Source organism: Danaus plexippus, chromosome Z (genome assembly GCF_018135715.1).
Source record: "Danaus plexippus chromosome Z, MEX_DaPlex, whole genome shotgun sequence".
NCBI classification, from domain to species: domain Eukaryota; kingdom Metazoa; phylum Arthropoda; class Insecta; order Lepidoptera; family Nymphalidae; genus Danaus; species Danaus plexippus.
In genome coordinates, this window is record NC_083559.1 from 2,489,372 (window position 1) to 2,507,917 (window position 18,546).

Genomic DNA, 18,546 nt, shown 5'->3' on the forward strand with positions numbered 1-18,546 from the left:
ATTAAAAATAACTATTTGATGTCCGCAAAATACAATAAATAAGATTTATTTTATATTTTTATTATGTTCATTATAGTTATTTTGTGTTGGTATTCTTTTGAATATTATTATATTTTGCTTCCAGATCTTTTATTTATTTTTATATACCTTTGATTATTTTGTTTAACATTATAACAATTATTTTTTTTAAATTAAACTGAGCATCATACACTTGTAAGAGATATATTATTTATTCTAAAAGAAGAATATATTAATTTAGTAATTCATTGCATAATTCATAAGTATTTACCTAGTTTTAAAAAAATGTCGCGACTTTCATAATGGATATAGACTATAAAAATATGGGAGTTCCTATTTTTGTATAATATAACCCTGAATGAATTGTGTATATCATATAAATGGATGCAGTCTCAGCAATAGATAATAGCTTGAGAGCACAGAAAATTAAATAAATTTAAAAATATAAGTAAATAACTTAGCATGAGATTTTTTTATATCATCTTGGCCATCTATGGCGAACAGTGACCAGCGTCAATTATTATTACACTATATGTATTTCGAAATCAATCTGAAATAAATAGTTGTTAAAAGACATCTGTATAAAATGTCGAGACATCTCGACATTTTTTGAATATATCATCTCAACTTTTCTTTTAAAACTATTTTTTTGACCTAATATCATCTCCTTTATTGGGACAAAAAATTTTATATTATATAGTTATCTCATATCTGTTAATTTTAGTAGATATTATTCATTGGGAATATTTATTGAAATTACTAAACCTACTTTTCTATTCCCCCATAAAACGATTCTGTTACGTTGGAGACATTTCATATTATTGTGTAACAAATAATTCTATAGTATTTTTATATGTAGCCTTGGAATTTGGATAATATATTAATACTTTCATTTTGCAATGGTTCTTTGTGTAACAAAATACATATCTCTTAATTTTTCTAAGTGTACTTTAAAACAAGTAGGATGGGATTATGTAAATATTATGGGTAATTGTATTTTTATACACATAATTATATTGTTGAAGTAAAATATATACTATTTAGTAAAAAATATTTATGTTTTACAGTGAACAATGCACACAACAGGTGTAACTAAGAAATAGTAGGAATATTGATAATACATTTTTATTTACTACTATCATTTCACAAGCAAGATTACAGTATATTTTTGATAAAACCTCTTTTTTTGTCAAGAGTGAAGTGATGCTGCTTGGAAATCAATCTGTTAATATTTCTCTATTAATATTTCTTTGTTATCGGCCATAACATAGAAATGTTTTTTTTTTTGACAAATTAAACTATTATATATTAAAATTAAATTAAAAAAATATTAAAGAATGAAACTACTAGAATTTGAATAATTTATTGAAACAACATTAGTCTACTACATTGTATTATAAAACAAAATATAATTCAAGGCCATGATGGTGGATCACCCTCCTTCAGTCTACCACCATACAATGCAGATTTATCTCTGAAGTTTGTCATTCTAAGAGTTTCCTGATCGTCAAGATACTTCCCAATAAAGAATCCAGTTAGGGGAACACTGATCCAGAGGTACCGTGTAGTTATGCCAAATATAGCCATTTTATTTCTTTAACTGTTCAGCTTTCCACTTCCTAGTGTAATTCCAGTCCAGGAAAATTAATGAAAAACTAACAGTGGGGAATGCTATGCTCACAAGGTTCCTGCGAAGGAACCGTCCAATAGCCATATAAACTGGAATGACAATGAAAGTATAATAATTAAATGCTTTATAAATAAAGAAGTATATACATTTTAATGAAAAGCGTATATGTATAAAACGTCGTTAGAACAATAAATATATTATGGTTAATTAATTTAACAATCAAAGATAGGACTTATAATGAAATATCTTTGTATTATATAACAGAAATGAAATTCAAATATTCTTATACTTAGTAAAAATGATAATGGAATGGACACTTAAAATTAAATGTGAACAAGGTTTTCTTTTTAGTAAGATAGTATATATATATAAAAAAAAATGTTTTTCAAGGATTTAACTACTTTGTTAATTTCGATATTTTTTATGTTTACTGACCGTACTATCCAATTATAAATTTGAAAAATAACAAAATAGTTAAGTTAATTAGAGAACCAAAAAAACGTTTACAAGAATAGACATTTTAATTATGGCGATATTATTAAAACTAACCTATAGGTAACAATGGCGTCTTCGAAATTATTACCTTTGCAATAGAAAGATGACAACTGTCAAAAGATCATCGACAATATACAGGACTACCAATGAAATATAGTTAATAGATAATTTTAATATATAGGCTTGAATTTGTTACCAATTGAAATTGCATAATTTATAAAAATTAAATTATATCGGTTACAAAAGCATTTTTGCGATTACGACTTCTAGTTAATTACAACTCTTTCTAGTACAAGTTTGAAAATTAATGCTTTGTTTTTTTAACCTCATGTGCTTTAATAGTCATAGTCAATTAATTATCAACTTAATTATTCAAATGTAAAAAAATCTAATTTGTAATAATGTTCATATCCTTAAGAAATATTAAAATAAATATATATTTGAACTGTAACATCTGATGTTCTGTTAACCTAGACTGTTAAATAGCCTTTTGTATTACTAAAACAGAAAATTCTAATATATATTTCCTTAATATTACTTGTATTAATTTGAATATTTATATTTTAAAATTATTAAAATTGTAACAAGTTCTTTTAATAGTACTCGCAACATTTTTTATTTTCTATACGTTGGTACTATAATACCAAAGTAGAATGATAATGTGAATATACGAATAGGAGCGCTGCCGAACGAGTCAACGAAGCGATTGACGATTGCCTTCGTCATCGTCTGCAGGTTTTGTCGACTAATGAATAATTGCAGTGAAGTGTTAAAATTATGTTAAATTTGAAGTGAAATATAGTATTGGTGATGTTGACCTTAGGCTTGTTATTATTTCGCAAAAAAACTGTAAAAGAACACACGTTTACTGTAGTAATTCGTCAAAAATCGAGAAAGCTTCAAACGTGTTTGAAGCTTTCGGTTTCGCATTAATGGAACTATGAACCTGGACCCTCTAACGTTTAGTTTATCACAAATAAATTATCTTGTTGTAAATTTAAATAAGAAGAACTTTAAACAGACAAGTCAAGAGTTGTCCCAGGTGAGAAAATTCGTTTTAAATTTGTCTTTGTTTTCAATTGTCGCCATATTGTGGACTGCGAATAGTCACGAGCTGATTTGGTAATAGGACTTAAATTTTATATAACTATCGTGGATTGCTTTTATACTCGCATATGCATTATTGCACCTTGCTCTCTTGCCAAATAGTCAACTTACAATGTATGAATTAGATCGTTATATACATTATGACGTATGGTTGGTTATAAGTTACAATGGTGTAAAGTGGTTCAATAGTAATATCTTTTATTTCTGATTCTGTTATAAAAACCTAATTAAAATAATCACAATATCGGTAAAAGAAAATATTATTACGTGTGATTTCATACAGATCACCGATATAACAGATTTAAAAAAAAAAAAATCCAAAACTATTGTTTGTCTCGGTTGAATTAGTTACGGTGACGATAATGAAATACAGCAATAATGCATCAATTTGTTAGATTTTAACTTTAACGGACTTACACTGTAATAACTTTTTGTAGGTTATAAAAAGTATTGTCATTATGCCCTTGCAGTACATGATTGGTTGATTTTTAAGTGTAAAAATTGCAAAGTGATTATGTGTAAATTGTGTTACATATATACCGTCTTATTTCGATATTAAGATCATATGTGTGTAACATATTATTCTCTGTGTATTGTTACTAACAAAAAAATGTTTTATTTCTGATATTTCTCTTTCTCTTTTCTCTTTCTCATTTCTCTTTCTCTTTCTTATTTTACCCAAAATATCATATCATTTCAATTTACTGAGATTTTCTATCTAATAACATTTCTTTTGTTAATATTTATTTAAAAAATGTTGAAAAACCTAATATTGTTGAGAGGTTTGGTGAAATGTGTGTGTGTGGGTATGTTTAATGAATTAAAATGTGTTACAGAATATTGTATGTAAGAATATTTTAATTTTTCTCATATATTTGATATTTTTGAATGCCAGCCTTTGTTAAAGAAGTCATAAGCGTGAGTTTCATCATTTTAAATATATGTGCAGATAATTGAACCATTTTATGCACTCATCATTCATGATAGTTACATATGTTTAAATGTTTAGTTAATATAACCATCATGATATACTAATTTTCTTTATAATTACAGTTTTAACAAAATTTTATTACACCCATGTGGAATACATTGTTCTGGTTCTTGTTATGTTGGCATTATATTTTTTTAAGCAATCTGCATGCACCGTAATAATTTTTTTTTTTTTATATTTTGGATTGGAAATTAAATCCCAGTGTTGCTATTGTAATAATTCCTCCTTTTTTTCATATGTTCCTAATTTATTATCCATATATAGATGCAACTATCTTAAATGTCCATTCAGCCCATTGCATCTAATGCATTGATTCATTTGCATTAAAACTTCACTATTTGAATGTGTTAGAGGTGTGTAGTTTAATAATAAATATTTTAGCACAATTTTGTAGATTGTAGTTTGTAGTTTGTTTTTATTTAGGTGTAATATTTTGCACATAGTTTATAAGCTCTGTCCGTGTACTGTGTCCTTCATATCAAAAGCAAAGCGAAATATGTTTTTAATTAGAAAGCTCAGCGAATCAATTTAATTATTTTTTTGTCATGATTAAGAAAAATTTATGGCTTAAAATAGATTCAAGTTGCTAGGCAGTTAACGTGCAATTAATATGCAAGAGATTTAAAGTTAACATGCAAGAGATATAATATAATTTATATATGTGTCTATACTTAAATTGAAATCTCATAGAAACAGCTTTGCCATGATAATTTGTTTTAGATTTAAAGATATTGTTTATTCTTATCATAATATGGCTCTAATAATCATATAAACAATGTTTATTGAATTTTATCAAATTTTATATGTTTTGTAAACATTGCCTGTGCTTTTTTATTTAAATTTTTAATCATAATCTTCTATTGTGATATCTATTGCATTCATACAAATTTGTACAATCCTTATGACTTATTAGCATAATAATCAAGTATATAACAGTGTTTTAAATATTTTCTTTGACTACAAGAGACATGTTAATTTAACTCATAGATATTTATAATATATCAATTTTTTTTTTTATCGCATATGTTTGATGACTTTGACATTTTGTATTTTTTGAATTATTTATATGAATTTGTAGGAATAATGTTTCTATAAACATACATTATAGGGTTCCAAAAAATTATTTAATTGATAAAATGGAACACTTAGAGCATTAAACATTAAACTTTGAATATATATGAATATATAAAAATTATAATGATTATAGAGGTTTCAACTCTTTAAGCTTAAAAATCTTTACTTAAAGAAAAATTAAAAAAATATTTAAATACACTTGGAGGTGCCGAGAACTAATAACGAGGGATATTATTAAAAAAAGTAGTCCATTTTGAGGAACAAAAAAATCATGCGAAAAGGATTTTTTTTTTATAATTGCTAGCTGACTGACATTGAGTTTAATTTGTATAGATATAAGTTGAGTTAAGAAACCTCTTGCATGTCTTTATGCATCACTCTAATACATTTGTTCATTGATTTAGGTTTATTCTATTATATTATTCTTTATATATCATATGCTATTTGAATTTAATGACAGGACACATCTTTATAGCGGCTATCAATTTATTTCATTGTTCTCAATTACTTTTTGTTTGTAATTAAAACCAAAATTATGTTTGTCTTCCCAATGCTTAAGCTACCGATATAATTTCTCAATCATTTGGAAGGATCAGTTTAGGGAATAATTTTATTTTTAGAACCTTTTCTTGATATTTATAAGAGTTCAATTTATTCAAGTGTAATAGCATCTTGAATTTTACAATAACAACATTGTTTAGGTTGCGTTTGATAAATATTTTTATTATCTCTCTACAACATATTGCTACTGACATTAAGGTTAAGTGTCAAATAAAGTGGTCATTATACATTGCATGTTTTAATTGTTTTGCTGTTTTTGAACTATAAGTATGAAATTAAAATAGAACGCCTATCTAAAAAGCTTGATGTATCTATAAGAGTTGGACACGGTGCACTAGGACTAGTAGTTACTATTTATTATTATTATTATTCTTTTTTTTTTATGTCTAGTCCTTTTTTATTATAATGAGTTTATGCATTAGAAGCAAAATTTTTTATTTGTGATTGCAGCTTATTAATTGCAAGGCTTTTTATGTTATGTTTTTGTTTTAAATGTATGTTACATTGGGTTCAGATTGTCAGTCTCTATGGCTTGGAAGCAGAGAATCAACTGCTGAGGTGTCTGCTCAGTGAGGCGGCTAAAACGTGGGACGAGCGTACGGCATCCAGCGTGCATGCGTCACTCCTCGCCCAGCACTTGGCCTGTCTACTCAACCACCCCGCAAAGTCTACGGTGATCTGCCAAGCTGTTGATCAACCCACACGCTCACTGCAAAAGGTAAATGCATTATATAACAGTTTTGTTATTGATTGTTTTATTTTTTGTGTGTGCTGTCCTAAAAATAAACGGTAGAAGCAAATGCTTTTTATTTTTATGTAAGCATTATATTTATTTTGCGATGTGTTCGTGTTAGTCATTCAACTGTCAGGTTTGAATGGCTAGTTATGTAAGAAAAGAGAGGATTTTTCTTTCGCAGGTTTTAAAACCAACGAATTCACTACTTAGTCGACTAGCAAGGTTGCTGAAATTTACGACAGCCCAAGATGTTGCCTTCACATTGGTGCTGAGAAGAAATTCTTCGAAACCTGACATTGTTTCTCTTGCCAAACAGCATTTAAAGAAAAGATTTTTGGACTTTGTCCAGTGTTATCTTGACGCAGGTATAATAAACGCTTCCGGGCCGTTTTGCTAATCTTAAAATCTCGTGTTTTCCTTAAACTCATTGTTTATGTTATTGTTATTCTAATATATTTTTTTTCTGTGCAGAGCGTGGTCATCAAGTTGAGAGAGCGGGACTTCAGGAATGCAGCCCTGAAGTTTTGCAAACTCTTCTAACCAGTCTCGCCTACGAGAACTTCCGGCTTGCAGCCGTCACGAAGGATTTGTTTTTGAAACGTCTGCGTATAGACTTTCCCCGCGAGGTTGTTCCTATTGTACTTGCGCCCCTGCTGTACCCCGACGACACACAAACTCCTTTGGAGGAGATGACAACGTCTGATGATATGACAGCAGCAATGATGGATAATACTTTAGCGGAAATCATTCGAGACATCGGCTATGCCTTCACGGCTTCCGTCGAAGACTGTAAAAATAATATGGTCAATTTTGGTGCCAGGGAGCCCACAGCAATTGACGTTGCCAGAATCATATCTACTATGATCAAGTATCATGCAACTATACAAGAAGCTCCACATGTCCAAACTCCAGGGAATTTCTGGATGAATCATGAGGCTAAAAAGGAGGCCATGGCCCATGGGCACGTCGGAGAAACGTGGAACCCAGAGGTATTTGTCCAGACACTCAAAGAACTTGCTTCAAATTTAAATTGGAAAGAAGTCATTCTACAATTAGATCATCCAGAATTCATTGTTCCCGATAGACAGGGTTTGAGCCTACTATTTACTATTTTGCGCCTAGGTCTCCAGAGCGCTGGATATCCTGCAAATATATTCCCCGTTGAATACCTTTGTCGTCGTTGGGCGAATTTGGAAGGTCAAATGAGTTTATTAACGAACATACTCAAACATCCGGATATATTCAGCTTTGCCGATCATCCTTTCCATCCAGTATCGATAGATCTGCTGAAATCGCCACCGGAAACAGATAACAAAGAAGTATCTACTTGGCGATGTCTATATTTGGTAGAGCTATTATTATATGCTTCAGAACGCGGCTATTATCTGCAAGTACACGAGCTATTTAAATATCCACTACAGCACTGTCCTGACATACTATTGTTGGCGTTGTTACAAATTAGTCCACCTATAACGGTGTTTAGACAAGAATTATTAACAACACTCATTCCTATATTTTTGGGCAACCATCCAAACTCGGGCATAGTTTTACAACATGCATGGCATTCACAAAATCCCAATATCAAGCCCATAATCATGCATGCAATGGCAGATTGGTATATACGAGGAGAATGTGATCAGTCGAAGCTATCAAGAATATTGGACGTTGCGCAGGACCTTAAGGCTCTATCCTTATTGTTGAACGTCCAATCTTTTCCATTTATAATCGATCTAGCTTGCCTAGCATCGCGTAGAGAGTACCTCAAACTTGACAAGTGGCTAACAGACAAAATACGTGATCATGGAGAGACATTTGTTACAGCCATGGTTAAATTTCTTCAACGAAGATGTCCCCAAATAATTGGGAAAATACCGGAAGACCAATTGCCCAAAGCGGCACAGTTACCGCCGGAGACTGTGGGCACAATGTTGGCCTGTCTACAGTTGTGTATCCCCAATGTTCAGCAAGAATTACAGGAGGCGATATACAACTTAATGGCTAGCTGTCAAGCCTTAATTCTTACTAAAGCTAGACCGGGTATACCCGGTATTGCAAGACCTCATACACGGATTTTAGAAACTCCATTCAATCCTGCTGGCCTGGGCCCTCAGCTTTTTACTCCCCATGTTGACGCTATTGCAAATTTAGCACCGAATGTCGCCAATATGACATTGGGAGCACCGGCAAATACAGCTTTTGCAATGCCAGGTACTCTCGGACCATTAGTCGCAGCTCCAGGATCACCATCTCGTCTCCTAGGAGCTGGACCTAATAGTCCCTTTGCTATGATGCCCATGCAGCAACATGTTGCCAATGTGGCAAATATGGGAGCATTAGCCCGAATGCCTCCAACACCTATGGACAAGCCACGATTGCCAGATCCTATACATTTACCAGAAATGATTCACAATGTGTCCAAAGAAATAGAAGACGAAGCCAATGGTTATTTTCAAAGGATTTACAATCATCCTCCTCATCCTACATTATCAATAGATGAGGTACTAGAAATGCTTAAGAAATTCCAAGATTCGCCCAACAAAAGGGAACGTGATGTGTTCTCTTGTATGCTCCGGAACCTATTCGAAGAGTATAAATTTTTCCCACAATACCCCGATAAAGAGTTGCATATTACAGCGCAGTTATTCGGTGGTATCATTGAGAAGGGATTAGTTCCTAGTTATGTGTCACTAGGGCTGGCTCTAAGATTCGTCCTAGATGCTTTACGAAAGCCGGAGGGCTCTAAAATGTATTACTTTGGCATAGCGGCTTTAGATAGATTTAAGTCGCGATTAAAAGATTACCATAAATATTGCGAACACGTAAGAGCCATACCGCATTTTAATGAATTCCCTCCACACTTAATCGAATACATTGAGTACGGTCTCCAGAGCCAAGAGCCGCCCACTAAACCACAGGGGGCAGTTTTACCTACGAGTCTAACCGCCATCTTGAATCAGACCGCCGTTATAACAGTTTCAGCACCTTACAGGTAAATGAACATAATTAACCTTCATGATTATCTAATATTTTTATTAGAACATTGTGATACTTAATAATAAAAAATAAATAAATATATTTTTATTAATTTACAGGGCAGTAATTTGCGCTCCCAGTGCCATCTCTGTCATCTCGAAAGTGTCAAATTGTATTGCGGGCGGTATAGGAAGTCGGCCGTCAATAGCCAACGCCACCAACATTGATACACTACTGACTGCTACCGACAGGGAAGAGAAGATAAACGCACCACCAGAGGCTATTCAAGATAAAACTGCTTTCATATTCAATAATCTTAGTCAATTGAACTTACAACCCAAATGTGAAGAGTTAAAAGAAATTATAACAGAAGAATATTTCCCATGGCTATCACAGTACCTAGTGATGAAAAGAGCGTCCATAGAACTAAATTTCCACGCTCTGTACTCAAATTTCCTAGACGTCCTAAAAATTCGTGAAATAAACAGGTTAGTTACTAAAGAAACTTATCGGAACATCAGAGTATTGTTGCGATCTGATAAAGGCATAGCTAACTTTTCTGATCGATCGTTACTCAAAAACCTCGGCCATTGGTTAGGCATGCTCACCTTAGCTCGCAATCAACCGATCCTCTACATCGACCTCGACCTCAAAGCACTCTTACTTGAAGCTTATCACAAAGGCCAGCAGGAGCTGTTATATGTCGTGCCGTTTGTTGCGAAGGTCTTGGAATCCTGCGCCAAGAACGTCGTATTTAAACCGCCGAACCCTTGGACAATGGCCCTAATGAACGTATTGGCTGAATTACATCAAGAACCAGACTTAAAATTAAATCTGAAGTTTGAAATAGAAGTGCTTTGTAAAAACTTGAGTTTAGACATAGCCGATCTTAAGCCATCTCTGTACCTGAAGGACCCAGAGAAAGTGAGGACGATAGAGTTCCAGCTCTCACAACCGAAACCGGTCAAAGAAACCCCCAACGTGATGCCAGTGAATCAGACATTAGTTCCGGCACCACAAATACAATTGATGCCACCACAGCCTCAGATGATACCCGTCGAAGATATGTCAGCTGCCGCGCCCACGCCCACCGCTGGGCTGGTCGCCAATGATCCAAACCTCATGGGCGTCCTAGGTTTGCCAGAGCCACGGTTCAACTACCTCGACGTCAACGTCTCATCCACCTCGGCCTTCGGACAGAAAATATGTTTCAATCCGCATATCATTCTGTTCCAAAACTACCCACACTTGAAACAATTTGTGAAACCTGCTATAGAAAGGTCGATTCAAGAATGGATACATCCAGTCGTCGATAGGTCCATCAAGTACGCTCTGACGACTTGTGAGCAGATAATAAGGAAAGACTTCTCCTTCGACCCCGACGAAGTACGTATGCGCACTTGCGCTCATCACATGATGAGGAATTTAACGGCCGGTATGGCTATGATAACCTGTCGGGAGCAGATCATCAGCACCATTAGCACAAACCTTAAGGCGGCGTTCATCACGGCTTTGATACCGACCACGCCGCAACAGGTAACTTGTTTCTTGAATATACGCCCTTAAAACTGTACACTTTAGGTATTGTGTATCTTTATACTTTTAACTTAGTTTAACACTTTGCAGAAGGATATCATAGAGAGTGCCGCAGCGGTGCTTGCTACTGAGAACATGGAACTTGCTTGTGCTTTCATCCAGAAGACAGCCGTTGAGAAGGCGCTCCCGGAACTCGACAAACGACTGATGAACGATTACGAAATGCGTAAAATTGCTCGGCAAGAGGGCAGGAGATACTACGATCCCATTGTCTTGACGTATCAGACAGAGAGGATACCGGAACGAGTCCGCCTACGCGTCGGAGGTCCAACGGACTTGCAGATCTCTGTCTACGAGGAGTTCGCGTGCAACATTCCAGGATTCATGCCTGTGAGAGACGCTGGAATGTTCATACCGAAACCGTCCGCCCAAGAACAAGTACCACAGATGACGTTTAATCAAGTAATGAATCCGCAACAGGTAGATATATATACAACAGCTGTATAGTCTGTCTGTATGGGGTAGTTTATTAAAATAATTCAATATCCAGGTATATGGAACGGATGAGATGGGTACACTGATATCAGCTGCGGAGTTGTTCCTCAGCAACGCCCTGTCTGTTCCCTCGTTCGCGGTGCAAGCGACAAACATGCATACCTTACTCGAATGCCTCATCATCGCCAGACGGAATCGTGATATCGTTTCGGGCTACACTCTCCTACAGCGAGTGAGTCCCGTCATGTGATTTTATATGTATTTTAAGTAGAGCCTCGGTATTTGAATGATGCATTCGTTTTCAGGCTGTTGAGGGTCTCCTAGATGGTCACATTGTACAGCCGGGCACGAACCCAGAACACGCTGAAATGATGACCCGTTATCGTGATATCCACCTGCGAGTACTAAAGCTGTTAGAAGACGCGAGGGTGTACGGCCACGCGTGGACAACTAAACAGATCACATACTGCGTATCCGAATGTAGGGATGAACTGAGATACAACCTGGAAGCTATCGACTGTCTCGTAAGGAACCACCTGATCAACATGCCACAGGTTAATATTATAATTAATATTATACTTTATGCTTTTAATTGTTTTAAATAATTAATAAATATAAAATTAATTTCAGTACGATCTTGCGTTGGCACATTTGATGGACAACGGCAACAACTACGTCGCCGTGGCTTTCGCGATGCAAGTGGTTCAGTTATACCTTGTGGATGACAGGAACAACGTGTACGCAACGGAATCAGACCTCTATCACACTACTGACACCCTCGTTAGGATGATGTCACACTCGCGGCAGCCGCCGCCAGAGGGTCTTGCCACATTGATTGAAACTATCCGCATCAACCAGGACCCGAGCACATATCTTGGTGAACGTTCACCTCTTGGACCCACCGCTCACATTCACAATGGCATTTTGCAAGTGCGGGTAAGTCATATCATTTGCCACAATTTATAATAACTATCTAGGAGTCGATGAGAATATAAAGAATATTAAATTATCAATTGTTCTTCACAACAGGCCCGCGACTACGAGGATCCACCCGGTCTCCAAGAGAAGACGGAAAATCTGCTCCGCGAATGGAGGAACGTGCTCCTCAGTCCACTCACTGAAATAGAGATCGGACAGAACTTCAATATATACGTGCACAGGATGAACATGAATGGCATACTGAAATCTGATGACATGATCACACGTTTCTTCCGCATAGCCACTCAGATGTGCGTCGAGAATGTATACCAGCTGTTGAACGAGGACAGGATGAATCCTCCCCCCGTGCCGCCGAAGAGGGACAAGTATTACGCTATGTGCGACTCATTCATCAAGCTTGTGTCGCTGCTGATTAAGAATACGGCTGACGGAGGAAATCCAACACCGAAATTGAACTTATTGAACAAGGTTCGTTGCATGTAACTAATGATTTAGCTGTCAAAAGAAATTTTATCATTTAATGCCATATTTGTTATTTGTCATATTAAAAATTTACTTATATATAATATGACAACGTGGTAGAGATATTTTTACCAGTACGGTGTGCATAATGGTTACACCAATACAGATCCTGGGTATAATCGCGGGCTGTCTGCTGCAAGACCACGAGGAGCACGGCTCGAATTTCCAGCAGCTGCCGTACCACCGTCTCCTGCTGATACTGTTCCTAGACATGAACATGGCCGAACCCGTCCTTGAATCTATGAACTACCAGGTTTGTCATTAAAAATTACAGTACTATCATATGACAGCTATATTATTATACGCTCACCGGTGTTTATTTGAATATCGTCTCAAAAATAAGTTTTAAATAAAAATAGTGCTGATAATATCATCAGTTAGCAAAAGCTTCTAAGTGCGTGATAATTTTATTATGTAGTTTCCAACAGAAGATGATATTTTCGTAGGTTCTAACAGCATTCTGCCACACCCTCCGCATCATACGCCCGAGTGTAGCTCCAGGGTTTTGTTACGCGTGGCTTGAAATAGTCGCCCACCGAGCATTCGTGAATCGTGTTCTGGCTGTGACGCCGCAACAGAAGGTAGCTATCAAATAAATATATAACGTTATACATAAGAATACATACAAAACCTTCATTACATATGGACATTAGGTATTGACATAGTCTGGACAGAAGATTCTGATTCTGGCATTAGCTGAAGGTTACTTATGAGAAAAAATTTTCAGTACAATTATAGGATCTTGTGTAACCTGTGTTATAAATTGCATACAATTTTACTATTTTCATTGGAAGGAGATAATATTTTTGGACATGCCTCGTGCAGCTTCGATTATATAATATAAATTATACGAAAGAATAGGCTTACTGAATACTTTAGTCGTATATTTTTCTGTACGTATATCCATTAAGTTGGCTGTGTAAACGAGGATTTAAATTTTGAAGCCTTAGGCATGAAAATGCTCTTAATATAACATAGTCGTATACACTTTTCTAAATGACATATCGCGAAATGTAACCTGATGCTAGGTGACATGACTATGAATATCAGAAATATCTTGTATAGAAAATGTACATCTTGCCCAATAATTGTTTATTTACCAAAGGGCCGCCTGGCTTTAGCGTATTATTATCATTTATAGGATTTGCTGGTTATAAGCATATTTTATTTGCATACACCAGATAGCATTGTATAGTATGAAATGTAAAGGTCTAGATATATATATTAATCTAAATAATAAGGCTTTATTACAAAAGCGTTAACCATCTAAAGTCCAGATTATGTGTCATACGCTAGACTTTGAATTTTCGATAACCTGAGTATTCAATTAAACTATAATTTATATGAAAATTCAGGTTTAATGTATTCACTGACGAAGTACATCAATCATTTTAGCCAATCATGTAAATTACACGATTTATCAGCTTATAAAGATTGTCTGTTCACATTCTGTATACGTCACGATCACTTGTGAGGCCCACACGCATATCCCTTGCAGATAACCCTCGGAGTTGTATAAATTTTTTGTTGGACGCTGTTATACATTTCGGCAACCGATCTCATGATATTCTTCCACTTGCCAGATCGGTTACCGATATGTTGTTGACTGTTATATTAAAGTTCCATGATGGACATAAATCTATGGCGCACCACTCTGGTGATTGTAACGAGTGTGTGAACAGACTCGAATATACATATATGTTATTTGTAAATAAATTTGCATTGTGTTGATAATATCACTGCATATCTTATGAATTCTTTTCCTTTTGTTCAAGTCTATCATGGAAGTATTGGTATATAAATTTTTTCATTTAAGCTCGTATGTGTTTACAGTTCGTTATTCGCTTTTGATACCATTGCTTGATCATCGCTTGTTTGAGATATATATATATATATATATTTACATATATATATATATATTTTGTTTATTTTACGTTATATACTAAACGTTGAATGTCCTCAGGGTTGGGGGATGTATTCGACGCTGCTTATCGACCTTTTCAAGTTCCTCGATCCGTTCTTACGTAACACGGAGCTGGCGACGCCAGTCATGATGCTGTACAAGGGAACACTTAAAGTGTTGCTAGTATTGCTCCACGACTTTCCCGAGTTTTTGTGTGACTATCACTATGGCTTTTGCGATGAGATCCCACCGAATTGCATACAGATGAGGAATCTCATTCTGTCCGCGTTCCCGAGGAACATGCGTCTGCCGGATCCATTCACACCCAACTTGAAGGTGGATCTGTTGGCCGAGATCACTCTACCACCGCGTGCCGTTATCAACTACGCCAATATAATACCGGCGTCGCAGTTCAAAAAGGATCTGGACGCGTATATCAAGGCCAGGGCTCCGGTTACATTCCTATCGGAACTGCGCAGTAACATGCAGGTGAATCTAACGTTGTCTTGTGATCACAGAGGTGACGTGGTAAAACGTATATACATATATAATCGCATGAGTTTGATGCTTCCGACGGCATTGCTTCATCGTGAATGGGCATGTATGTGACTATGTTGGTGATGTAACAGGTGGTGAACGAGCCAGGTCGCAGGTACAACAGCCAGCTGATGAACGCGGTGGTGCTTTACGTCGGGACGCAGGCGATCGCTTACATCCGTGCCAAAGGGCAGACGCCGAACATGTCGACGATAGCACATTCAGCTCACATGGATATATTCCAGAATTTCACCGTAGACTTTGACTATGAGGGCCGGTGAGTGACTTATTAATCAGCTGTTAATAGTTAATTATATACTGAATAGTGATGCACGAAGGATAACTTATCGATTAATAGAGATTTCCGTCAGAGTACATTATTACATAAAAATGTCTTACAGGTATCTATTCTTGAACGCTATCGCGAATCAGCTCCGTTATCCGAACAGTCACACGCACTACTTCAGTTGCTGCCTGCTGTATCTGTTCGCCGAGGCTAACACGGAGGCTGTTCAGGAACAGATAACGAGGATGCTCCTAGAAAGGTTGATAGTAAACCGACCACACCCCTGGGGGCTCCTCATCACATTCATCGAACTCATCAAAAATCCTATATATAAGTTCTGGACACACGAATTCGTACATTGCGCGCCCGAGATCGAAAAGTAAGTTGCTATATTAATATTTTTTAATTAATTGCATTTTTTCTCTTCCAAAAGCTTACTGACGACTCATGGTAAGTCCTGAATGTGGGCTTAGAATGATTTTAAATGTTCGTTTATACTGTTACTGACAAATGTGTAATATATCTATGACTATATATGAATATAAACGTCAGTTTTTCTTAGTATTAGATAATTTTTTATGAAACATAAATCAAACCAAAAACTCTACAAGCACCGGTGCTCTAAGCAGGTTGTTCGCGTCGGTCGCCCGCTCGTGCATCGCGGACAAGGCTGGGGGGGAAAGGGATATGACCGAGTAGCGCCGCGCCCTATGGGAGTCTGTCCGTCGACAACAGTTCTCAGGAATTGTTCAGGCAGGTTAGTGTACAGACATACATACATACTTTATATTATAACTAACGTGTACTTGTGATTGCAGAGGTAAATACTATTATAGGTAAAGTACGGGAGGTTTATTGTGTTCAATTTACTATATAATATGTATATGAACATGATGACTACTAACACTTTGTAATCCCAGGCTTCCAGATGGCGCAACAGAGTCTTGCGTCAATGCAGCAGCAACAGCAACAGCAACAGCCGCCGCAACAGCCCTCAACGTCACAGCCGGTCAAACAATGGAATATGCTTTTCAAGAAGTAAATACACCCACAGACTGATATACAGCGCTACTATAAAACCGTTAACGGGATAGTGTTGTGATAGTGAGTGTTATAGAACAAATTGCTCAATAAACGGACACACACACACACAATGACAATAGTGTATTACATTTATCAGCTATTAATGTACATAAGACTTTATATATAGCATTATTCCATTCGGTACCGTCTAGATGTAAGTTGATTGTATGTCCTTATGAATCACATGGTGATATGTTTGAGTGTTGTTGAAATTTTATTGTTCCGCGGCCCGGCCTGTACGGCGCGTTTGTCAATTCGTTTGTATTCATCGTCTATAATAGAATTTAATATGTACTGAAGTTTATGTAATTTAGTAGCGATATCATCAAATTGTTATGGTGATTTCATTATTATTATATATTTTTTTTTATTCTTAAATGTAAACCGATATTAACTTAAAATATATAGCACAAGCAATACCCGTTTATTGTATACATATTAATGGCACGGTGTTGTAACACCGAACAGTCTAACGACGTTACAATAGGATGAGTAAAATTATAGAAATTTATATTGTAAAATAGTTTATAATTAATTCCCTTGTAATAGTATAAGATGTTGAAGATTTGTCTGATTCGTCATGTAGGAATTTAATGTCCTTTGTCCGTGACGGTTCTGTGTTTAAAGATTTCGATGTTTTATATATATATAAATATATATAACAGAACTCCTGTGACCCTATGGATAACTTAGCGGTGCAACTGTATGAAGTAAATTTGAAATTGTGATATATGTTAGAGCAGTGTCTGTTATGCTGTAATGATTTAGCGTCTTTTATTGAATTGTAACTCAACTTCGGCGCTGCTAAGTGATATAGTTCATCCTCAGCGTTCATATGAATCGGTGGAGCCACTCGCGTAACTGTTCGAGTACTACTGAAAAAATCACCTATCTCGTACTGTTTGGAATTGTGACGCGGTATTGCTGCATTTTAATACGACGCGTCACAAACGAACAAGTCGAGCTATGTAGTTTCTGTATTTCAGTAAGTATGTACTGTTGCTACGGATGCGAATACGACTACGACTGATTTTCGTAAAAGAGGTTGCTATATTGAAGCGCCTTGTATTTTCTCGTGTGTGGAAAACTATCCTAGATACTTGTAATATAGTACTAGTTATTGAAGTAATAATAATATTAGATAAATAATTAATTAATGAAGTAGTTTATGTAAGTTTTCAACGGCAATGCGCGCAGCTCTCGTGGTTGTAATTAAATTTTGTACAGTCCGTTCGCTTGGCTGTGTTTGTGAAATCAGGATGGTATAGTTATAGAAAAAAAAAAATGTTATTTCAATGAGTTATTTCGTGTAATTTAAGAGCGCGAGTACGCATGGTTACCAATTCCCGTAGAGTGGCGCATTGCTCTGTAAAGTTTAGGCGTTACTTTGGGCGTAAGTTATTTACGGAGAATTAGTGTTAAAGTTTATTCTAAAAATTATCATAAGCCATATACTCCTTTTTCTAAACAATTTGTGTTGTAATAAAGTATTTTTTCATCAAATGCTCTCGTTTCATTTTTTTCTTTTATTCATATTTCAATGTTGTCTGCTGAGATTATTACTTAGTGGACTTTGATTGCAAACATTATTCTTCTCTTCAAGGGTTTTTCTGTATAAGCCTAAGGATTCAAAATCCCGGAAATATAATGATTTATACTT

At 35.5% G+C, this 18,546-nt stretch overlaps 2 protein-coding genes across 7 annotated transcripts; one reads left to right on the forward strand and one right to left on the reverse strand.

Moving 5' to 3' along the window:
• Positions 1–1,362: 1,362 nt before the first annotated feature.
• Positions 1,363–2,354, reverse strand: LOC116777404 (uncharacterized). Of its 2 annotated transcripts, none has more exons than XM_032670933.2 (2): positions 2,198–2,354; positions 1,363–1,737 (listed from the first exon to the last, which is right to left on the reverse strand). In XM_032670933.2, exon 2 carries the CDS (start codon positions 1,603–1,605, stop codon positions 1,432–1,434), a length of 174 nt encoding a protein of 57 aa, XP_032526824.1. In that variant the 5' UTR covers positions 1,606–1,737; positions 2,198–2,354; the 3' UTR covers positions 1,363–1,431. The 2 variants fall into 2 exon arrangements, with proteins under 2 accessions (XP_032526824.1, XP_061382489.1); XM_061526505.1 differs by having other exon boundaries at positions 2,084–2,229.
• Positions 2,355–2,810: 456 nt separating this feature from the next.
• Positions 2,811–18,389, forward strand: LOC116777485 (CCR4-NOT transcription complex subunit 1). Of its 5 annotated transcripts, none has more exons than XM_061526403.1 (17): positions 2,812–3,185; positions 6,391–6,594; positions 6,794–6,977; positions 7,084–9,601; positions 9,705–11,121; positions 11,197–11,601; positions 11,672–11,848; positions 11,922–12,170; positions 12,247–12,552; positions 12,646–13,023; positions 13,184–13,330; positions 13,524–13,658; positions 15,041–15,469; positions 15,610–15,794; positions 15,919–16,182; positions 16,430–16,560; positions 16,724–18,389. In XM_061526403.1, the coding sequence occupies exons 1-16, from the start codon at positions 3,084–3,086 to the stop codon at positions 16,500–16,502; spliced, it is 7,173 nt and encodes a 2,390-aa protein (XP_061382387.1). In that variant the 5' UTR covers positions 2,812–3,083; the 3' UTR covers positions 16,503–16,560; positions 16,724–18,389. The 5 variants fall into 5 exon arrangements, with proteins under 5 accessions (XP_061382389.1, XP_061382387.1, XP_061382390.1 ...); XM_061526406.1 differs by having other exon boundaries at positions 16,433–16,560; XM_061526404.1 differs by having other exon boundaries at positions 11,212–11,601.
• The last annotated feature ends 157 nt before the right edge of the window (positions 18,390–18,546 follow it).